Raw genomic sequence first — 24,895 nt, 5'->3', positions numbered from 1 at the left:
CACACCATGCTTGTCCAAATGATTGTATTCTTTATCGACAAGAATATAACAACGCATTACAATGTCCACATTATGGTACATCGAGATATAGACAAAATGTGCAAGGAGAAAGGGTACCAGCAAAAGTTTTACGACACTTTCCCATGATCCCTCGGATTAAAACAATGTTCAAGTGTAAATCCATTGCAGGATTGATAACTTGGCACTGTAAACACTAGGTCCACGGATGGTGTTATGCATGTGCCAATAGATTCCCCTGCATGGAAGCACATTGAAGAGAAGTGGGTAGCCTTTCAGGAGGAGGCTCGCCATATTCGACTCGGACTAGCCATGGATGAAGTGAATCCATTTGGTCTATGAAGTTCATCATGGAGTACATGGCCTGTTTGTCTAGTTAACTATAATCTTCCACCATGGCTAGCGATAAAAAAAGGACATCTTTTATTGTCTTTGATAGTTCCTGGAAAGTACAAGGTGAAGAACATGGATGTGTATTTAGTCCCTTTAGTTGAGGAGCTTCGTGTTCTATGGGAGGGCATTGAAGTTCATGATATTTCCAAGAGGTTTGGACAACGTGCACTAACATTGAGAGGAATACTTATGTGGACTATGCATGATTGGCCTGGCTATGGAGAGTGCTCAAGTAATACTGTAGCTTGTTAACATATTAAGTCACAATTATCATCCAAACTTACCTGCTATACAATCTTTTTTGATGTTCTATAGGGCTTTCAGTGTCAGGGTATAATGGATGTCCATTATGCGGGCCGCAACTTGAGGCTCGATACTCAAAATCTATGAAGAAGATAGTATGCGAGGGCCACAAGAAGTATCTCCCAGTGGACCATCCTTTGCATGAGGGATTTATAGGGAGGTCTCCTTGCATATGGTAGAGCAGTGATTGGAGGACCTTATGAGAGCTGGATCCAACCTATACACCTCCAGGAATGAAGCGTCTATCCATTTTCATCAACTTCCATACTAGAATTACCTTTTAGTGAACCATCTTCTTGACCCAATGCACATTTTCAAGAATATAGCCGAGGTGCTTCGAAAAACCATCACAGGAGCAAAGGAGAGCAAGGCACAACGAGATGATTTACAAGAGGTTCAATTCATGCACCACTTATGGGCCCAAAATAGAGCAGATGGAAAGGTGAAGCTACCAAAAGCACCTTGGGTCATGACAAAGGATGAGCAACGGTGTGTAAAGAAGTGCATTCGTGAGTTTCGTACCCCTATAGGATGCATGTATTTCTTGAAGGGAGCATTTACAAAGGACAATGAGCTTCGTAGCTTGAAGAGTCATGATTGGCACATATTCTTGCAATTCATCTTCCTATAGCCATCAAGGATTGCCTCAACGATGACATTAGAGCAACAATTTACAAAATTGGTGCAGTGGTACGTTGGATATCAAGGAAAGAGATTAGTAGAGACACATTGGCTGAGAAATACTTTCCAACAAGTATTTTAACCATTCAATTGCACTTGCTAGTTCATGTGGTTGATGAAATTGTTGTGGCTGGGGTTGTCCATAGCCGATGGATGTTTTTGTTAGAGAGATTTATGAAGAAACTTAAAGGATTTGTTCATCAAAGAGCTCGTCCCTGAAGGTAGTATGGCAGTGGGATGTCTTGTTCAAGAATCATTTGTATATATAACTCAATTTCTTAGTACGTCTGATCCCGATATGCCAAGATTATGGACACAAGAAGAAGATGATTGACTAGTTGGGGAAGAACCACAAGGGAAGGGCCTTGTGAGCAACCTATCTTCATTAATTCATGTGCTATGTTACATGTACTTTGAATTACCCCCTAGGCACCACACCGCCCTTTAAAAATTTGAATAGCTAACCCTAGAGAGAGAGAGAGAGAGAGAGAGTTTTGGCTAGTTTAAGAGAAATAGAGAGAGTTAGAGAGCATAGGAGAGTTTGAGAGAGTTAAAGAGAGAATGACTGAGTGTGTGTGTGTGTGTGTGAGAGAGAGAGAGAGAGAGAGAGAGAGAGAGAGAGAGAGAGAGAGAGAGAGAGACTATTACGAGATATTATATATATATCTGTGCAACATATCTTGTATATCTTCAAGGAACTCCTTGATAGATTGTAGCTTCTCCTTCTATAGCCCTACGGCTATAGGAGACTACATCAGCAGCTGGAAACCATGCATCAACATGAATGGACTAAATCTAGACGCCGAATGTTTTGAACTGTTATAAGCAAACTCTAAATGCGACAGATACTCCTCATAATTGGATTGGCTTTTGCTAACATATGCTCGAAGCATATCTTCGAACACTTGGTTACTCTTTTCTGTCTGACAACTACGGATGGTGTGTCGTACTCATACTCAGAGTAGTTTCTAAACTTTTGAAGAATTCACTCCGAAAGTGGATATTGAATTTCCTATCTTAATCAGAGACTATATCTATGGGCAGGCCATATAGTTTGTAGAGATGCTCGATAAACAAACTAGCTAACTCAGGTGTTTTGACCGTCTTCTTAATAGCTATAAACTTGACCATCTTGGTCAATCTGTCAACCACTACCCAAACCGAATCATTTCCTTGATTCATTCGCGTTGGACGAGTGATGAAATCCATGGAAATACTCTCCCATTTCCCTCTAGGAATATCCAATGGTTGTAGTAAACCTCCAACCTTGAGGCGCTCATGCTTATTGACCTTGGATGTCCTTGAACAAACTAGGCTAGTAAAATTGTCCTTTGGCTAGTGCATAGGCAAATAACCTAGCAAGGGACCCCCTAGAGATGTCAATCTTTTCCTCATCAATGTCATCAGTTTCAGAGGATACACTCCGTATTTCTTCTCGTCAAAGAGATTGTTGGTGGAGTGGTCATACTCATCATCATCAGCCTTTGAGGGCTGATGGCCCCCAAATTAAGTGTCGTCCATCGCTAGGATGGACCTACGGGGTCATCTTCGAACAAGGCAATGTCGTGAGCTATGTCAACACAGGAGTCTATTTGGGCTCTCGCAAGCTCAAAGGCAATAATCCTATCTCAATCCAGCGGGAAGAGATAGCTTGACTCATGCAGTCAAGTTCGGCCCTGGTAGGCCTGAAACGAAGGAAAGCATCCCAAAGAAACCCTCTAAACCACCACACAGTTGGTGACCTACCCTCGCTCATGATTGGAATCTAGATTTTACTAGGTCTTGTTCTTTTTATTTATATTTTGTGTAGATAGTGAAATAAATGCAGAAAAGAATGATAAATAATAAATAAAAATAGTGCAAGTTGATGGAAAGTAGTCACCCAATCCCGTAGAGTGTGCAGGCTATTGAACTTGGCAAAATCCATGGTGAAGCTTTGCGGTGTCGTTGGGGCAAGCTCCTAGGTTCTGTAGCGAGAGTACTCAAAGGGACGACCTGCGCACTATGGTGCGGTCACGCGATCGATGTCGATATCGAGGAAAAGGAGCACCCCGGCACGACGCACTATTGTGGGGAGGTGCAACACCAACGCGGTGCAAGATGGAGAGAATCTGGCTATTATAGCTGCGGGTGGCCGTCGACTCGTGGCTGACGACTGTGCAGCCCCTCCATAGCAAGCAAATGAATGAGTTTACTATCCTCGCGCTGGCTGGGGGTATGCGTCATTTTTGTTGACGTCGACGTTGTTGCCATTTATTGAGTTTCGCATAGCTGCTTTTGTCCTTGCCCGCCTTGGCTTGCCCGCTGTTGTCGCACGCAGCCCTCTTTAGTATGCCGGCCAGCCTTGGTGCTACCTAAGAGGTCTGCACCTCTCCCGCGTAGATTGTGCTGTAGAGAGCAAACGAGAGAGACAGAGTATGGTGCCCTTTTTATCCCCTGAGTATGGTTGCAGTTAAGAGCAGGTAAGAGAGAGATAAGATGGTGGCAGCGGTTGAGGTGCATGAGCGTGCTCCCTCCTTCCTCCTCCTCCTCCACTCAAGCTTCCATCATTCCTCTCCCCCTTGTCGTGCTGCTCCACAAACAAAAAAAGATAAGGTCCTTCCAATGATTGGACCCCAAATGATTAAGGTGGGTCCAACCCCTGTTCACGCGGGTTGGTACCTCGCTCTGATACCAATGTTATACTCACGTAACTGGTGTGGAAACGACACTTGTGGAGGAGGAGATGAGGCTATGGATCACCATCCAGCTTGAGAGAGAATGGGGATAGCATCCCCATTGTCGAGAATGTATAAGGGTCTTCCTGCCCACACATGCCCAGCTGCCCATGGATCTCTATCCCATGCGCCCTCACTCCTGAACCCTAGCTCGCTTGCCGTCCACGCTCCTGTGGATGGGCTCGAGCCTCCTATAGCTGCTATGAGCTACGTAACACAAGGATGTGAAGGGAGTGTCCAAACAAAGGGCCTTATGTGTATAGCCAAACCTTCATAGAAAAGATCAAAGGGGAGCTTAATAAGCTCATAGATACAAATTTGATTATTGAAATTGAGCATACTGAATCGGTGTCTCCCATTGTAGTTGTACCCAAAAAGAATGGCAAACTTTTTCTTTGCGAGAACTTGAGAAAGGTCAATGCATCTACCCTCTCCCTCTCATAGATCATGTGCTCAAATGAGTAGTAGGTAAGGCAGAATATAGCTTTTTAGATGCTTTTTCCTGCGATAGCCATGTCTCAATACACCCTGTAGATTGGCACAAGACATCATTCACCATTGAGTGGGAAGCATTTGCTTACAAGGTTATGCCTTTTGGCTTGACTAATGCTCATGTAACTTTTCAAAGATTGATGTGTCATGCTTTCAAGGAATACCTTAGGGTTTTTCTTGAAATCTTCATGGATGCCTTGTGCATACACTGAACTAAGTGCGTTAAGCATATAGCTCACTTGAAAATAAATCTTTCAAAAGTGCCACCTTTATTGCATATGTCTAAACTTTGAGAAATGCAAATTCATGGTAAGCCCGGCCAAGATATTAGGACATATTGTGTCCCGAAATGGCATTACAACGGTGACTAATGCATACACTCGACTAAGTATATAGCCTACTTTAAAAAAATCTTTCAAAAGTGTCGCCTTTATTGAATCTATCCTTTTAGTGTGGGCTGGCTATTTTGGATTTCTTACCGAGGAAATTGTTTGAACGTAACAATTGACATTACAAAGCTGAGTGTGAGAGGAGAGAGAGGGGAGGCCACAAGGGGAATTTTTCACGTTAAAATGACAATGAATTTCAATTGCTTGTAGATGGATTATTGTTTGCACTCCTCTCTTTAGAATTAAGAAGAGAGAGAGACTTGAGCAAGTGTCCAAGAAGACACCCAATTCCTTGGAAACCAAAGTGTTAAAAATAATTCAGCGTTGATTGTAATTCGCAAGCAAGAGTCTCAGGCTTCTCAGCATAGCAAACTATACTATGTGTTTAGAGGCTTCTAAGTTTCCTTGAAAATTCCCAAAAAAAAAAACGTTGAGTCAATGAATTTTCTTTGAAAATTCTAAAACACATTGACTTTCGAGAGAAGAGACATGATGATGATGTGGAGAAGGAGTCGTGAAATGTTGTAGTGAGGGTACTATAGTTGGCTGGAACAACTGGTGTATTTGTTATGGAGGAGACACTATTAAATTACCACTTTCCTTTCTCTTTCTCTCACTTGTTTCCTTTGTCTTTCTCTCACTTGTTTCCTCCTCTTCTCGCATTCTCACTATGCAGTTATCAAGCTTCTCTATCTTATGTGGTGCTTGATGTGATGAGAATTTTGTCAGTTCTTCTTCTTCTTCTGGTTAATTTAGAAGCAACGCAATCTTCAAACTATTATTTCTCTCTAGAAACTCTACACAAAGAAGCAAATTTGAAGCACCCTCTCTTTCTTTCTCTCTAAAATGCAATAAAAAAAGGATAATCACCTAAGCTTATCCACCAGTGGAAAAAAAGAACGTGAACATCTTGTCCTAACCCTTTTTTCATAACTAGGCTCTAATTACCCAAAAAGTCCTAATTAATTAAACTAGCTCATTTCCTAAGAGTCGTCTAGTCCTAGAGACCCTAATACCAAACAAGGGCATTTCATAGTAGCAAAAATATTTAGTCCATGATTTGGGCAAGAAATGAGTACTACTAAGGATTAATGTATACATAAAAGATACTCAAACTCAAATTTATATTAGTCTTGTAAGATTACTTTTGTAGCTTTTTAAGAGTTTTAGAAAAAATTCATTTCTTTTCTATGATATTGTCTCAAAGAAATTCCTAGCGAGGAAATACTCTCAACATAAGATATTAGTGGAAAAAATATGTATCAAGTGTAAAAAATTTTAAAAACATAGTTCTTCATCGTCGTGATTATTTGTAAGAAAGTTATAATTTTAAAAGTTTACGTTCAAAATACCTTAAATAGTATTTTGAGCTCTACAAATGCAATTAAAAAAACTAACTATATGAATATAAGCCATGTACCTTTTATCAATAAAAGACGCGCGTTTTATACAAGTCTCCTTGAAGATAAGGTTATTAATATATTTTTATACTATTTTAGTAAGTTTAAAAATGTTTTTTTTTCCAAAACTTTTACGATAGGCAAATGCTTCCTCCACAAGCGCTCTCAAGTAGTTTCAAGGAAATTTTAAGTATTTTTTTAAAAAAAAATCATAAATGGGCCTTGAGTCGATTATTTTGTGGCTCAAATATAAGACTTGATAAGCCAAGTAAATATTTTATACCTCCATTGAGCTTACATGGCACAAAAGAGAAATCCAAATCATGTTGTCCAAGAAGACAACCCATTCCTTGGAAACCAGAGTGTTAACAACAATTCAGCACATTGTAATTCGCACGGGGTGGCCATATGATGCAAGTAAGAATCTCAGGCTTCTCAGCACTCTGTGTTTAGAAGTTTCCTTGGAAAAAAGAAAAGAAAAAAAACGTTGAGTCAGTGAATTTTCTTCGAAAATTCTAAAAAACATTGACTTTCGAGAGAAGAGACACGATGATGTGGAGGAGGAGTCGTGAGCCCACCTAATTAGAATGGGAGTCAGTGAATTTTCTTCGAAAATTCCTTAAAAAAAGACAGACTTTCGAGAGAGAAGAGACACGATGATGTGAAAAAGGAGTCGTGAGCCGACCTAATTATTGATGGTGATCGACCCGACCGCTTATTAAAAAGAAGGGCATCATCGGTAGCCTTCTCACACACATAATTTACTCGCCTCTCTACACATCATCATCATCTTCTGTAGCCTCTCAAAATATCACCAGTTCAAGTTCCACTTCATAGCATTCATTCTCTATGGAGCCTAGCGAAACATACGACTGGGTCCCTGCCTGCTCTTTCCAGCCCATGCTGCATCCCGAGTACGAGATCATCAAAGCGGAGTGCGACCCCTGGATCCTGGCCACTGCGGCGCCCGCTTCCCCTGAAGCTGCCCAGTTCCTTCGTGACTGCTTGCTTCCTTTCTTCTGCAGCGTCAGCTATGCCCAATGCGCAGCGCAGCGGTTAGTTCCGATCACCAAGTTGGTGAGCTGGTTCTTCCTCACTGACACCGATGATGACAATCTCTCTATTCGTGGCTGTGCCACTGATCATGTCTGGCAACCACGCCGCAACCTCATCCTCGCATGCTTTGCTGGCCAAACCCTCGATCTTCACCTCTCAGCTGCTGCGGACAGCACCGTAGAAGCAGTCTCGGAAACCCGCAATATCCAAAAAGGGCTTGCTGCCCTGCATGACATCTGGAAGGACATCTCCAGAGACATGCCTCTCAAAATGCAGTCTCGCTTCCTGCAGGCCACCAGACGCTACGTTGATGCCAACATGATCCAAGCTCGATTCCGGAGCACTGGGCGCGTTCCAGGTGTCGACGAGTACGTCAAAGTGATACGCCGGCCCGCTTCGTTAGTTCCGTCATGCCTCATCCTGCTGGAATACGGCCTCCACATCGAGCTGGACGAGGAGACGCTAGAAAGCGAGCTGCTGCTGCAGCTGCACGACGCAGTGGTGGATCATGTAGCGCTGTACAATGATCTGTTCTCTTTTGAAGCTGAGGTGAGCCATGGGGACTACTTCAACCTGCCATCTGTGATCTTCCGGGCACGCGAGGCCGCGCCAGGGTTCACTTTTGCGGACGCGGTGTGGGAGGCTGTGCGCATGGTGGAGGAGGTGGACAAGCTGAGTGCGCAGCTGATGGCCGAGGCCCAGAAGTCAAGCCTCGTAGAGAAGCCTGGAGTGGAAGCCTACCTGCGGGGGCTGGGACTATTAATGGCAGGCAACGTGAAATGGTCTTACCAGACAGCCCGCTACTCGCACACCTGCTCCCCACAAGGCGTCGTGCTTCCGCTGTGCTGCAGAGCAGGTGGCCTCTCCTCCATCTTAAGAAAAAGAAGTTGCCTATTCAACTGAATGATTCTTCTCAGATCTATTTGGCTTTGCAGTAAGCTGCTCTCATTAATAATGAGACGTCCCCTTATCAATTTTAGCAATGGGTGGGCTAATGCAAGGCATGTTTTAACTAAAGCTGCACTCGCTAAAGCTAATAAAGCAAGGATTTTATCCAAAAATGCATTTCTGTTGTTGACTCTAAAGTTTTCTTCTCCTCACTTAAAATTAAGATATATAAGGATGCTATTTCCTCTTTTTTGGATCTTTGTTGTTTTGCTCACAAACCTTGATCAAATGGCTAGGTATCTGCTGAATTTCTTTCTTTGGTTCTACCATTGGCCGTCGTCGTGAGAGGATGTATGTAATGAGAGATGGATTAATGAAGATAGGTTGCTTGGATTTGTTCCTTGTATAGTTAGCCAGGAGGAGGTTAGTTGGGTAGAGAGATCTTCTACTAAGGAGAAGTGTTCTGTTGCTCTGAAGAGCATCCATGGGTAGGGAAAAGTCCCCTTGCTAGGATGGGCTTTCTTTTGAGTTTTCTTTTTCACTTCTTATTGAAACATCAAATATTTCCAGAAGATAATGAGATGCCAGTGGACCGTAGTCGAGCAAAAGCAATGTTGCACGCGATTTGCATGGACTACAACACACACCATGCTTGTCCAAATGATTGTATTCTTTATCGACAAGAATATAACAACGCATTACAATGTCCACATTATGGTACATCGAGATATAGACAAAATGTGCAAGGAGAAAGGGTACCAGCAAAAGTTTTACGACACTTTCCCATGATCCCTCGGATTAAAACAATGTTCAAGTGTAAATCCATTGCAGGATTGATAACTTGGCACTGTAAACACTAGGTCCACGGATGGTGTTATGCATGTGCCAATAGATTCCCCTGCATGGAAGCACATTGAAGAGAAGTGGGTAGCCTTTCAGGAGGAGGCTCGCCATATTCGACTCGGACTAGCCATGGATGAAGTGAATCCATTTGGTCTATGAAGTTCATCATGGAGTACATGGCCTGTTTGTCTAGTTAACTATAATCTTCCACCATGGCTAGCGATAAAAAAAGGACATCTTTTATTGTCTTTGATAGTTCCTGGAAAGTACAAGGTGAAGAACATGGATGTGTATTTAGTCCCTTTAGTTGAGGAGCTTCGTGTTCTATGGGAGGGCATTGAAGTTCATGATATTTCCAAGAGGTTTGGACAACGTGCACTAACATTGAGAGGAATACTTATGTGGACTATGCATGATTGGCCTGGCTATGGAGAGTGCTCAAGTAATACTGTAGCTTGTTAACATATTAAGTCACAATTATCATCCAAACTTACCTGCTATACAATCTTTTTTGATGTTCTATAGGGCTTTCAGTGTCAGGGTATAATGGATGTCCATTATGCGGGCCGCAACTTGAGGCTCGATACTCAAAATCTATGAAGAAGATAGTATGCGAGGGCCACAAGAAGTATCTCCCAGTGGACCATCCTTTGCATGAGGGATTTATAGGGAGGTCTCCTTGCATATGGTAGAGCAGTGATTGGAGGACCTTATGAGAGCTGGATCCAACCTATACACCTCCAGGAATGAAGCGTCTATCCATTTTCATCAACTTCCATACTAGAATTACCTTTTAGTGAACCATCTTCTTGACCCAATGCACATTTTCAAGAATATAGCCGAGGTGCTTCGAAAAACCATCACAGGAGCAAAGGAGAGCAAGGCACAACGAGATGATTTACAAGAGGTTCAATTCATGCACCACTTATGGGCCCAAAATAGAGCAGATGGAAAGGTGAAGCTACCAAAAGCACCTTGGGTCATGACAAAGGATGAGCAACGGTGTGTAAAGAAGTGCATTCGTGAGTTTCGTACCCCTATAGGATGCATGTATTTCTTGAAGGGAGCATTTACAAAGGACAATGAGCTTAGTAGCTTGAAGAGTCATGATTGGCACATATTCTTGCAATTCATCTTCCTATAGCCATCAAGGATTGCCTCAACGATGACATTAGAGCAACAATTTACAAAATTGGTGCAGTGGTACGTTGGATATCAAGGAAAGAGATTAGTAGAGACACATTGGCTGAGAAATACTTTCCAACAAGTATTTTAACCATTCAATTGCACTTGCTAGTTCATGTGGTTGATGAAATTGTTGTGGCTGGGGTTGTCCATAGCCGATGGATGTTTTTGTTAGAGAGATTTATGAAGAAACTTAAAGGATTTGTTCATCAAAGAGCTCGTCCCTGAAGGTAGTATGGCAGTGGGATGTCTTGTTCAAGAATCATTTGTATATATAACTCAATTTCTTAGTACGTCTGATCCCGATATGCCAAGATTATGGACACAAGAAGAAGATGATTGACTAGTTGGGGAAGAACCACAAGGGAAGGGCCTTGTGAGCAACCTATCTTCATTAATTCATGTGCTATGTTACATGTACTTTGAATTACCCCCTAGGCACCACACCGCCCTTTAAAAATTTGAATAGCTAACCCTAGAGAGAGAGAGAGAGAGAGAGAGTTTTGGCTAGTTTAAGAGAAATAGAGAGAGTTAGAGAGCATAGGAGAGTTTGAGAGAGTTAAAGAGAGAATGACTGAGTGTGTGTGTGTGTGTGTGAGAGAGAGAGAGAGAGAGAGAGAGAGAGAGAGAGAGAGAGAGAGAGAGAGAGAGAGACTATTACGAGATATTATATATATATCTGTGCAACATATCTTGTATATCTTCAAGGAACTCCTTGATAGATTGTAGCTTCTCCTTCTATAGCCCTACGGCTATAGGAGACTACATCAGCAGCTGGAAACCATGCATCAACATGAATGGACTAAATCTAGACGCCGAATGTTTTGAACTGTTATAAGCAAACTCTAAATGCGACAGATACTCCTCATAATTGGATTGGCTTTTGCTAACATATGCTCGAAGCATATCTTCGAACACTTGGTTACTCTTTTCTGTCTGACAACTACGGATGGTGTGTCGTACTCATACTCAGAGTAGTTTCTAAACTTTTGAAGAATTCACTCCGAAAGTGGATATTGAATTTCCTATCTTAATCAGAGACTATATCTATGGGCAGGCCATATAGTTTGTAGAGATGCTCGATAAACAAACTAGCTAACTCAGGTGTTTTGACCGTCTTCTTAATAGCTATAAACTTGACCATCTTGGTCAATCTGTCAACCACTACCCAAACCGAATCATTTCCTTGATTCATTCGCGTTGGACGAGTGATGAAATCCATGGAAATACTCTCCCATTTCCCTCTAGGAATATCCAATGGTTGTAGTAAACCTCCAACCTTGAGGCGCTCATGCTTATTGACCTTGGATGTCCTTGAACAAACTAGGCTAGTAAAATTGTCCTTTGGCTAGTGCATAGGCAAATAACCTAGCAAGGGACCCCCTAGAGATGTCAATCTTTTCCTCATCAATGTCATCAGTTTCAGAGGATACACTCCGTATTTCTTCTCGTCAAAGAGATTGTTGGTGGAGTGGTCATACTCATCATCATCAGCCTTTGAGGGCTGATGGCCCCCAAATTAAGTGTCGTCCATCGCTAGGATGGACCTACGGGGTCATCTTCGAACAAGGCAATGTCGTGAGCTATGTCAACACAGGAGTCTATTTGGGCTCTCGCAAGCTCAAAGGCAATAATCCTATCTCAATCCAGCGGGAAGAGATAGCTTGACTCATGCAGTCAAGTTCGGCCCTGGTAGGCCTGAAACGAAGGAAAGCATCCCAAAGAAACCCTCTAAACCACCACACAGTTGGTGACCTACCCTCGCTCATGATTGGAATCTAGATTTTACTAGGTCTTGTTCTTTTTATTTATATTTTGTGTAGATAGTGAAATAAATGCAGAAAAGAATGATAAATAATAAATAAAAATAGTGCAAGTTGATGGAAAGTAGTCACCCAATCCCGTAGAGTGTGCAGGCTATTGAACTTGGCAAAATCCATGGTGAAGGTTTGCGGTGTCGTTGGGGCAAGCTCCTAGGTTCTGTAGCGAGAGTACTCAAAGGGACGACCTGCGCACTATGGTGCGGTCACGCGATCGATGTCGATATCGAGGAAAAGGAGCACCCCGGCACGACGCACTATTGTGGGGAGGTGCAACACCAACGCGGTGCAAGATGGAGAGAATCTGGCTATTATAGCTGCGGGTGGCCGTCGACTCGTGGCTGACGACTGTGCAGCCCCTCCATAGCAAGCAAATGAATGAGTTTACTATCCTCGCGCTGGCTGGGGGTATGCGTCATTTTTGTTGACGTCGACGTTGTTGCCATTTATTGAGTTTCGCATAGCTGCTTTTGTCCTTGCCCGCCTTGGCTTGCCCGCTGTTGTCGCACGCAGCCCTCTTTAGTATGCCGGCCAGCCTTGGTGCTACCTAAGAGGTCTGCACCTCTCCCGCGTAGATTGTGCTGTAGAGAGCAAACGAGAGAGACAGAGTATGGTGCCCTTTTTATCCCCTGAGTATGGTTGCAGTTAAGAGCAGGTAAGAGAGAGATAAGATGGTGGCAGCGGTTGAGGTGCATGAGCGTGCTCCCTCCTTCCTCCTCCTCCTCCACTCAAGCTTCCATCATTCCTCTCCCCCTTGTCGTGCTGCTCCACAAACAAAAAAAGATAAGGTCCTTCCAATGATTGGACCCCAAATGATTAAGGTGGGTCCAACCCCTGTTCACGCGGGTTGGTACCTCGCTCTGATACCAATGTTATACTCACGTAACTGGTGTGGAAACGACACTTGTGGAGGAGGAGATGAGGCTATGGATCACCATCCAGCTTGAGAGAGAATGGGGATAGCATCCCCATTGTCGAGAATGTATAAGGGTCTTCCTGCCCACACATGCCCAGCTGCCCATGGATCTCTATCCCATGCGCCCTCACTCCTGAACCCTAGCTCGCTTGCCGTCCACGCTCCTGTGGATGGGCTCGAGCCTCCTATAGCTGCTATGAGCTACGTAACACAAGGATGTGAAGGGAGTGTCCAAACAAAGGGCCTTATGTGTATAGCCAAACCTTCATAGAAAAGATCAAAGGGGAGCTTAATAAGCTCATAGATACAAATTTGATTATTGAAATTGAGCATACTGAATCGGTGTCTCCCATTGTAGTTGTACCCAAAAAGAATGGCAAACTTTTTCTTTGCGAGAACTTGAGAAAGGTCAATGCATCTACCCTCTCCCTCTCATAGATCATGTGCTCAAATGAGTAGTAGGTAAGGCAGAATATAGCTTTTTAGATGCTTTTTCCTGCGATAGCCATGTCTCAATACACCCTGTAGATTGGCACAAGACATCATTCACCATTGAGTGGGAAGCATTTGCTTACAAGGTTATGCCTTTTGGCTTGACTAATGCTCATGTAACTTTTCAAAGATTGATGTGTCATGCTTTCAAGGAATACCTTAGGGTTTTTCTTGAAATCTTCATGGATGCCTTGTGCATACACTGAACTAAGTGCGTTAAGCATATAGCTCACTTGAAAATAAATCTTTCAAAAGTGCCACCTTTATTGCATATGTCTAAACTTTGAGAAATGCAAATTCATGGTAAGCCCGGCCAAGATATTAGGACATATTGTGTCCCGAAATGGCATTACAACGGTGACTAATGCATACACTCGACTAAGTATATAGCCTACTTTAAAAAAATCTTTCAAAAGTGTCGCCTTTATTGAATCTATCCTTTTAGTGTGGGCTGGCTATTTTGGATTTCTTACCGAGGAAATTGTTTGAACGTAACAATTGACATTACAAAGCTGAGTGTGAGAGGAGAGAGAGGGGAGGCCACAAGGGGAATTTTTCACGTTAAAATGACAATGAATTTCAATTGCTTGTAGATGGATTATTGTTTGCACTCCTCTCTTTAGAATTAAGAAGAGAGAGAGACTTGAGCAAGTGTCCAAGAAGACACCCAATTCCTTGGAAACCAAAGTGTTAAAAATAATTCAGCGTTGATTGTAATTCGCAAGCAAGAGTCTCAGGCTTCTCAGCATAGCAAACTATACTATGTGTTTAGAGGCTTCTAAGTTTCCTTGAAAATTCCCAAAAAAAAAAACGTTGAGTCAATGAATTTTCTTTGAAAATTCTAAAACACATTGACTTTCGAGAGAAGAGACACGATGATGATGTGGAGAAGGAGTCGTGAAATGTTGTAGTGAGGGTACTATAGTTGGCTGGAACAACTGGTGTATTTGTTATGGAGGAGACACTATTAAATTACCACTTTCCTTTCTCTTTCTCTCACTTGTTTCCTTTGTCTTTCTCTCACTTGTTTCCTCCTCTTCTCGCATTCTCACTATGCAGTTATCAAGCTTCTCTATCTTATGTGGTGCTTGATGTGATGAGAATTTTGTCAGTTCTTCTTCTTCTTCTGGTTAATTTAGAAGCAACGCAATCTTCAAACTATTATTTCTCTCTAGAAACTCTACACAAAGAAGCAAATTTGAAGCACCCTCTCTTTCTTTCTCTCTAAAATGCAATAAAAAAAGGATAATCACCTAAGCTTATCCACCAGTGGAAAAAAAGAACGTGAACATCTTGTCCTAACCCTTTTTTCATAACTAGGCTCTAATTACCCAAAAAGTCCTAATTAATTAAACTAGCTCATTTCCTAAGAGTCGTCTAGTCCTAGGGACCCTAATACCAAACAAGGGCATTTCATAGTAGCAAAAATATTTAGTCCATGATTTGGGCAAGAAATGAGTACTACTAAGGATTAATGTATACATAAAAGATACTCAAACTCAAATTTATATTAGTCTTGTAAGATTACTTTTGTAGCTTTTTAAGAGTTTTAGAAAAAATTCATTTCTTTTCTATGATATTGTCTCAAAGAAATTCCTAGCGAGGAAATACTCTCAACATAAGATATTAGTGGAAAAAATATGTATCAAGTGTAAAAAATTTTAAAAACATAGTTCTTCATCGTCGTGATTATTTGTAAGAAAGTTATAATTTTAAAAGTTTACGTTCAAAATACCTTAAATAGTATTTTGAGCTCTACAAATGCAATTAAAAAAACTAACTATATGAATATAAGCCATGTACCTTTTATCAATAAAAGACGCGCGTTTTATACAAGTCTCCTTGAAGATAAGGTTATTAATATATTTTTATACTATTTTAGTAAGTTTAAAAATGTTTTTTTTTCCAAAACTTTTACGATAGGCAAATGCTTCCTCCACAAGCGCTCTCAAGTAGTTTCAAGGAAATTTTAAGTATTTTTAAAAAAAAAAATCATAAATGGGCCTTGAGTCGATTATTTTGTGGCTCAAATATAAGACTTGATAAGCCAAGTAAATATTTTATACCTCCATTGAGCTTACATGGCACAAAAGAGAAATCCAAATCATGTTGTCCAAGAAGACAACCCATTCCTTGGAAACCAGAGTGTTAACAACAATTCAGCACATTGTAATTCGCACGGGGTGGCCATATGATGCAAGTAAGAATCTCAGGCTTCTCAGCACTCTGTGTTTAGAAGTTTCCTTGGAAAAAAGAAAAGAAAAAAAACGTTGAGTCAGTGAATTTTCTTCGAAAATTCTAAAAAACATAGACTTTCGAGAGAAGAGACACGATGATGTGGAGGAGGAGTCGTGAGCCCACCTAATTAGAATGGGAGTCAGTGAATTTTCTTCGAAAATTCCTTAAAAAAAGACAGACTTTCGAGAGAGAAGAGACACGATGATGTGAAAAAGGAGTCGTGAGCCGACCTAATTATTGATGGTGATCGACCCGACCGCTTATTAAAAAGAAGGGCATCATCGGTAGCCTTCTCACACACATAATTTACTCGCCTCTCTACACATCATCATCATCTTCTGTAGCCTCTCAAAATATCACCAGTTCAAGTTCCACTTCATAGCATTCATTCTCTATGGAGCCTAGCGAAACATACGACTGGGTCCCTGCCTGCTCTTTCCAGCCCATGCTGCATCCCGAGTACGAGATCATCAAAGCGGAGTGCGACCCCTGGATCCTGGCCACTGCGGCGCCCGCTTCCCCTGAAGCTGCCCAGTTCCTTCGTGACTGCTTGCTTCCTTTCTTCTGCAGCGTCAGCTATGCCCAATGCGCAGCGCAGCGGTTAGTTCCGATCACCAAGTTGGTGAGCTGGTTCTTCCTCACTGACACCGATGATGACAATCTCTCTATTCGTGGCTGTGCCACTGATCATGTCTGGCAACCACGCCGCAACCTCATCCTCGCATGCTTTGCTGGCCAAACCCTCGATCTTCACCTCTCAGCTGCTGCGGACAGCACCGTAGAAGCAGTCTCGGAAACCCGCAATATCCAAAAAGGGCTTGCTGCCCTGCATGACATCTGGAAGGACATCTCCAGAGACATGCCTCTCAAAATGCAGTCTCGCTTCCTGCAGGCCACCAGACGCTACGTTGATGCCAACATGATCCAAGCTCGATTCCGGAGCACTGGGCGCGTTCCAGGTGTCGACGAGTACGTCAAAGTGATACGCCGGCCCGCTTCGTTAGTTCCGTCATGCCTCATCCTGCTGGAATACGGCCTCCACATCGAGCTGGACGAGGAGACGCTAGAAAGCGAGCTGCTGCTGCAGCTGCACGACGCAGTGGTGGATCATGTAGCGCTGTACAATGATCTGTTCTCTTTTGAAGCTGAGGTGAGCCATGGGGACTACTTCAACCTGCCATCTGTGATCTTCCGGGCACGCGAGGCCGCGCCAGGGTTCACTTTTGCGGACGCGGTGTGGGAGGCTGTGCGCATGGTGGAGGAGGTGGACAAGCTGAGTGCGCAGCTGATGGCCGAGGCCCAGAAGTCAAGCCTCGTAGAGAAGCCTGGAGTGGAAGCCTACCTGCGGGGGCTGGGACTATTAATGGCAGGCAACGTGAAATGGTCTTACCAGACAGCCCGCTACTCGCACACCTGCTCCCCACAAGGCGTCGTGCTTCCGCTGTGCTGCAGAGCAGGTGGCCTCTCCTCCATCTTAAGAAAAAGAAGTTGCCTATTCAACTGAATGATTCTTCTCAGATCTATTTGGCTTTGCAGTAAGCTGCTCTCATTAATAATGAGACGTCCCCTTATCAATTTTAGCAATGGGTGGGCTAATGCAAGGCATGTTTTAACTAAAGCTGCACTCGCTAAAGCTAATAAAGCAAGGATTTTATCCAAAAATGCATTTCTGTTGTTGACTCTAAAGTTTTCTTCTCCTCACTTAAAATTAAGATATATAAGGATGCTATTTCCTCTTTTTTGGATCTTTGTTGTTTTGCTCACAAACCTTGATCAAATGGCTAGGTATCTGCTGAATTTCTTTCTTTGGTTCTACCATTGGCCGTCGTCGTGAGAGGATGTATGTAATGAGAGATGGATTAATGAAGATAGGTTGCTTGGATTTGTTCCTTGTATAGTTAGCCAGGAGGAGGTTAGTTGGGTAGAGAGATCTTCTACTAAGGAGAAGTGTTCTGTTGCTCTGAAGAGCATCCATGGGTAGGGAAAAGTCCCCTTGCTAGGATGGGCTTTCTTTTGAGTTTTCTTTTTCACTTCTTATTGAAACATCAAATATTTCCAGAAGATAATGAGATGCCAGTGGACCGTAGTCGAGCAAAAGCAATGTTGCACGCGATTTGCATGGACTACAACACACACCATGCTTGTCCAAATGATTGTATTCTTTATCGACAAGAATATAACAACGCATTACAATGTCCACATTATGGTACATCGAGATATAGACAAAATGTGCAAGGAGAAAGGGTACCAGCAAAAGTTTTACGACACTTTCCCATGATCCCTCGGATTAAAACAATGTTCAAGTGTAAATCCATTGCAGGATTGATAACTTGGCACTGTAAACACTAGGTCCACGGATGGTGTTATGCATGTGCCAATAGATTCCCCTGCATGGAAGCACATTGAAGAGAAGTGGGTAGCCTTTCAGGAGGAGGCTCGCCATATTCGACTCGGACTAGCCATGGATGAAGTGAATCCATTTGGTCTATGAAGTTCATCATGGAGTACATGGCCTGTTTGTCTAGTTAACTATAATCTTCCACCATGGCTAGCGATAAAAAAAGGACATCTTTTATTGTCTTTGATAGTTCCTGGAAAGTACAAGGTGAAGAACATGGATGTGTATTTAGTCCCTTTAGTTGAGGAGCTTCGTGTTCTATGGGAGGGCATTGAAGTTCATGATATTTCCAAGAGGTTTGGACAACGTGCACTAACATTGAGAGGAATACTTATGTGGACTATGCATGATTGGCCTGGCTATGGAGAGTGCTCAAGTAATACTGTAGCTTGTTAACATATTAAGTCACAATTATCATCCAAACTTACCTGCTATACAATCTTTTTTGATGTTCTATAGGGCTTTCAGTGTCAGGGTATAATGGATGTCCATTATGCGGGCCGCAACTTGAGGCTCGATACTCAAAATCTATGAAGAAGATAGTATGCGAGGGCCACAAGAAGTATCTCCCAGTGGACCATCCTTTGCATGAGGGATTTATAGGGAGGTCTCCTTGCATATGGTAGAGCAGTGATTGGAGGACCTTATGAGAGCTGGATCCAACCTATACACCTCCAGGAATGAAGCGTCTATCCATTTTCATCAACTTCCATACTAGAATTACCTTTTAGTGAACCATCTTCTTGACCCAATGCACATTTTCAAGAATATAGCCGAGGTGCTTCGAAAAACCATCACAGGAGCAAAGGAGAGCAAGGCACAACGAGATGATTTACAAGAGGTTCAATTCATGCACCACTTATGGGCCCAAAATAGAGCAGATGGAAAGGTGAAGCTACCAAAAGCACCTTGGGTCATGACAAAGGATGAGCAACGGTGTGTAAAGAAGTGCATTCGTGAGTTTCGTACCCCTATAGGATGCATGTATTTCTTGAAGGGAGCATTTACAAAGGACAATGAGCTTAGTGGCTTGAAGAGTCATGATTGGCACATATTCTTGCAATTCATCTTCCTATAGCCATCAAGGATTGCCTCAACGATGACATTAGAGCAACAATTTACAAAATTGGTGCAGTGGTACGTTGGATATCAAGGAAAGAGATTAGTAGAGACACATTGGCTGAGAAATACTTTCCAACAAGTATTTTAACCATTCAATTGCACTTGCTAGTTCATGTGGTTGATGAAATTGTTGTGGCTGGGGTTGTCCATAGCCGATGGATGTTTTTGTTAGAGAGATTTATGAAGAAACTTAAAGGATTTGTTCATCAAAGAGCTCGTCCCTGAAGGTAGTATGGCAGTGGGATGTCTTGTTCAAGAATCATTTGTATATATAACTCAATTTCTTAGTACGTCTGATCCCGATATGCCAAGATTATGGACACAAGAAGAAGATGATTGACTAGTTGGGGAAGAACCACAAGGGAAGGGCCTTGTGAGCAACCTATCTTCATTAATTCATGTGCTATGTTACATGTACTTTGAATTACCCCCTAGGCACCACACCGCCCTTTAAAAATTTGAATAGCTAACCCTAGAGAGAGAGAGAGAGAGAGAGTTTTGGCTAGTTTAAGAGAAATAGAGAGAGTTAGAGAGCATAGGAGAGTTTGAGAGAGTTAAAGAGAGAATGACTGAGTGTGTGTGTGTGTGTGTGAGAGAGAGAGAGAGAGAGAGAGAGAGAGAGAGAGAGACTATTACGAGATATTATATATATATCTGTGCAACATATCTTGTATATCTTCAAGGAACTCCTTGATAGATTGTAGCTTCTCCTTCTATAGCCCTACGGCTATAGGAGACTACATCAGCAGCTGGAAACCATGCATCAACATGAATGGACTAAATCTAGACGCCGAATGTTTTGAACTGTTATAAGTAAACTCTAAATGCGACAGATACTCCTCATAATTGGATTGGCTTTTGCTAACATATGCTCGAAGCATATCTTCGAACACTTGGTTACTCTTTTCTGTCTGACAACTACGGATGGTGTGTCGTACTCATACTCAGAGTAGTTTCTAAACTTTTGAAGAATTCACTCCGAAAGTGGATATTGAATTTCCTATCTTAATCAGAGACTATATCTATGGGCAGGCCATATAGTTTGTAGAGATGCTCGATAAACAAACTAGCTAACTCAGGTGTTTTGACCGTCTTCTTAATAGCTATAAACTTGACCATCTTGGTCAATCTGTCAACCACTACCCAAACCGAATCATTTCCTTGATTCATTCGCGTTGGACGAGTGATGAAATCCATGGAAATACTCTCCCATTTCCCTCTAGGAATATCCAATGGTTGTAGTAAACCTCCAACCTTGAGGCGCTCATGCTTATTGACCTTGGATGTCCTTGAACAAACTAGGCTAGTAAAATTGTCCTTTGGCTAGTGCATAGGCAAATAACCTAGCAAGGGACCCCCTAGAGATGTCAATCTTTTCCTCATCAATGTCATCAGTTTCAGAGGATACACTCCGTATTTCTCCTCGTCAAAGAGATTGTTGGTGGAGTGGTCATACTCATCATCATTGGCCTTTGAGGGCTGATGGCCCCCAAATTAAGTGTCGTCCATCGCTAGGATGGACATACGGGGTCATCTTCGGACAAGGCAATGTCGTGAGCTATGTCAACACAGGAGTCTATTTGGGCTCTCGCAAGCTCAAAGGCAATAATCCTATCTCAATCCAGCGGGAAGAGATAGCTTGACTCATGCAGTCAAGTTCGGCCCTGGTAGGCCTGAAACGAAGGAAAGCATCCCAAAGAAACCCTCTAAACCACCACACAGTTGGTGACCTACCCTCGCTCATGATTGGAATCTAGATTTTACTAGGTCTTGTTCTTTTTATTTATATTTTGTGTAGATAGTGAAATAAATGCAGAAAAGAATGATAAATAATAAATAAAAATAGTGCAAGTTGATGGAAAGTAGTCACCCAATCCCGTAGAGTGTGCAGGCTATTGAACTTGGCAAAATCCATGGTGAAGCTTTGCGGTGTCGTTGGGGCAAGCTCCTAGGTTCTGTAGCGAGAGTACTCAAAGGGACGACCTGCGCACTATGGTGCGGTCACGCGATCGATGTCGATATCGAGGAAAAGGAGCACCCCGGCACGACGCACTATTGTGGGGAGGTGCAACACCAACGCGGTGCAAGATGGAGAGAATCTGGCTATTATAGCTGCGGGTGGCCGTCGACTCGTGGCTGACGACTGTGCAGCCCCTCCATAGCAAGCAAATGAATGAGTTTACTATCCTCGCGCTGGCTGGGGGTATGCGTCATTTTTGTTGACGTCGACGTTGTTGCCATTTATTGAGTTTGGCATAGCTGCTTTTGTCCTTGCCCGCCTTGCCTTGCCCGCTGTTGTCGCACGCAGCCCTCTTTAGTATGCCGGCCAGCCTTGGTGCTACCTAAGAGGTCTGCACCTCTCCCGCGTAGATTGTGCTGTAGAGAGCAAACGAGAGAGACAGAGTATGGTGCCCTTTTTATCCCCTGAGTATGGTTGCAGTTAAGAGCAGGTAAGAGAGAGATAAGATGGTGGCAGCGGTTGAGGTGCATGAGCGTGCTCCCTCCTTCCTCCTCCTCCTCCACTCAAGCTTCCATCATTCCTCTCCCCCTTGTCGTGCTGCTCCACAAACAAAAAAAGATAAGGTCCTTCCAATGATTGGACCCCAAATGATTAAGGTGGGTCCAACCCCTGTTCACGCGGGTTGGTACCTCGCTCTGATACCAATGTTATACTCACGTAACTGGTGTGGAAACGACACTTGTGGAGGAGGAGATGAGGCTATGGATCACCATCCAGCTTGAGAGAGAATGGGGATAGCATCCCCATTGTCGAGAATGTATAAGGGTCTTCCTGCCCACACATGCCCAGCTGCCCATGGATCTCTATCCCATGCGCCCTCACTCCTGAACCCTAGCTCGCTTGCCGTCCACGCTCCTGTGGATGGGCTCGAGCCTCCTATAGCTGCTATGAGCTACGTAACACAAGGATGTGAAGGGAGTGTCCAAACAAAGGGTCTAGCATTTATGTCTCATGCGCTCTTTCCTAAAGGTATCAGTGTTCGTGCATAGGTCTGCTAAGGGATCCGTACAGTCTACTGGTGGAAAAATGTCATAGTAGTTACACTCAGCATGAGAGATGTAGCATCCCAAACCTACATAGTATGTTGTCCCCTGATTGGCAAGTGCATCTCTTAGGTCTTATGCATATGATACTTGCAGAGTATTGCACCCCGAAACAAGAAGAACTTTGTTAGGCCTATGAGGCACGCTTAGAAGGCTTTGGCTAATTGAGGGAGGACCTTGCCAACCCCCTTTCGCCGTGGTGCAAAGGCACCACTCTAGCATCTAGAGTTGGGGAAGAAGAGTAGTCATGACTACAGATTGTCTTTTGCCGAGGATTTCCATGGTGCAAAGGTGCCACTCTAGCATATACAGTCCCGGAAGCAGACATCATCTTTCAAGCAGAGAGTTGCGAGCATGATGCATAGTGAATCCCTTAAGCACAGGGTTATGTTATACACTCTATTCTTTGTACATAAGGCATTCCTCTGCTCTATCCATTTCTCGTCTTTTCATGAACCCCTGCATGGCATCTTCAAGTTGATCAACTTCATTGCATGTAGGATCATTGCATGTCCTAAGTATTGGTTTTTTATGGCTAGCATACAAAGCTCTTTGTTCTGTGTGAGGGAAAGCCCCCTGCAATGAAATATATAACTACACTGGAAGCAGTCGAAATAAAAGGGACATCTTGCCCACAAAGAGGAGCTACTAAACTTACCGACCTGTTTCTTCTCGTAGTTTGAGTAGTCTTGGGGATCCTTGTTGTAGGTCCTTTCTCCTGAGAGAGAGTGCTAGAGGTGGAAGCGAGCATCACATGGTAGGCTTGTGCTAGTCTTTTAGGATCCAACATTAGTTTTCTCTGTAAAGAGTTTGGTGTTAGCTTTCAGCAAAGTGTTTATTGTGCCTGTCTTTCTGAAACTTGTGTAGCCTGCCTTTTTGTGAGCACAGTCTAGGCCGATGCCCAACTCCCCTTGCCTTGGGATAGAGAGAGACTTTAACCTCACTAGCAATAATGAAACTAGGTGCCCTTAATCACCAATTCTTTACACCAATGGTTTCCTACATTCGTATCATGGTGCAAACACAAACTTTACAAACTTAGATATGCTTCAACCTCAAAAGTTCGCATTCATGCACAAAAAAGAGATGCACCCATAAGAAACAATCGTTGATGATGCATGTAGAGCTCTTGTGCCTATGTGCTAGGGTTTTAAAAGTAGAGAAAGAAGATAACAACGAATTGAACACACAGCACACACAATAGCCCTAGAACTACTTATTTCTAATACATACAAGAACAAGGTGTTACAATTGTAATTTTCGTTAACGAGATGACGGCGGTGACTGTAGACCACAGTTCGCAGCCCAATGCTTTGCTGAAGTTTCCCCTTGATTAGCCCTTGCACCAGAGAGTCACACAAGGTGTTACAATTGTATTTTAAGTACACGAGATGACTGTGATTGTAGACCACAGTTTGCAGCCCAATGCTTTGCTGAAGTTTCCCCTTGATCAGCCCTTGCACTAGGTGCCATCCTATATTAATGATGTCAGCCTGTTCTGAGGACAGCTCAGGACATGCTCCTACTAGCCAACTGCACCATCAAATGACTGGTTGCCACATGGCACATGTGCTTGCCATTATGCTGGCCATTGGCTCTTGTCGACTCCTACATGCCAGCTACCTGAGGTGTCACATTTCCCCCCACCTGGATTGCAGTTGTCCTCAATTGCACACTACCCACATAAAATGCCCTCTCATACAAGGAAAGGAAACGATCCAAGCAAAGCTCATCCATAACACCCAAGATCCTGAACACTCTGAAACCACTTTATGTATGTAGTTCACTGAGTCGGGTGTGAGCACTAATTGGGAACCATCTCGTAATTAACACTGAGAGCATTTACAAAACGAAAACAACACAAGGTCATCAAATGTCCAAACTCCACTCACTTCTGAGTTGATTTGTAAAAATTTCACCATGAGCCCATTTATGTAGAGAGAGAATGTGTACAAATTCTTAAATGTCCAAACTCCACTCACTTCTAAGTTGATTTGTAAAATTTTCACCAATGAGCCCATTTTTGTAGAGAGAGAATGTGTACAAATTCTTAAAGAGACTAATTTGAGTCCAAATCTCCCCCAAATCTCCCCCAATGTATATTTCTTTAAGCTCTAAAACTCTTCTTAGTCTACAAAAAAGAAGAAGAAGAGAGGGAGCTCTACAAAAGGGACATTCCAGCTTGTTGAATAGAAAAATTATAGAAATAGTTTATATTTTCCCATCGCAAAATTGGAAGACTTCTTACATGTAAAAATTTTGGGAATAAATTTTTTTTGGAGATGCTTCTTCAATGCAACTTTCCTCATCACATCAAGCCTTGGATAGGATTTTTGGATACTCGATGGATTCGAAGTAACTTTAAAAATCTTGCCAAAGTCCACCAAATCTCAAGACTCTTAGTTATGCATAGAATTCATTCGGAATTGGAGTAAAGGATGGTGCTAAGATCAACCTTTTGACAAATTTTGAACTCAAATT

At 42.8% G+C, this 24,895-nt stretch overlaps 2 protein-coding genes across 2 annotated transcripts; both read left to right on the top strand.

Annotated features, from left to right (window-relative positions):
* Positions 1 to 7,242: 7,242 nt before the first annotated feature.
* On the top strand, positions 7,243 to 8,352 carry LOC147629770 (microbial Terpene synthase-like protein 13). Its single transcript, XM_086810986.1, has one exon. It carries the CDS (start codon positions 7,243 to 7,245, stop codon positions 8,350 to 8,352), a length of 1,110 nt encoding a protein of 369 aa, XP_086667112.1.
* Positions 8,353 to 16,225: 7,873 nt separating this feature from the next.
* LOC147629769 (microbial Terpene synthase-like protein 13) lies at positions 16,226 to 17,335 on the top strand. Its single transcript, XM_086810985.1, has one exon. It carries the CDS (start codon positions 16,226 to 16,228, stop codon positions 17,333 to 17,335), a length of 1,110 nt encoding a protein of 369 aa, XP_086667111.1.
* Positions 17,336 to 24,895: the final 7,560 nt, after the last annotated feature.

Source organism: Cibotium barometz, chromosome 17, assembly GCF_041138505.1.
Source record: "Cibotium barometz isolate CiBa-2024 chromosome 17, ASM4113850v1, whole genome shotgun sequence".
Taxonomy (NCBI): Eukaryota; Viridiplantae; Streptophyta; class Polypodiopsida; order Cyatheales; family Cibotiaceae; genus Cibotium; species Cibotium barometz.
This window is presented reverse-complemented; position numbering and strand designations above follow the sequence as displayed.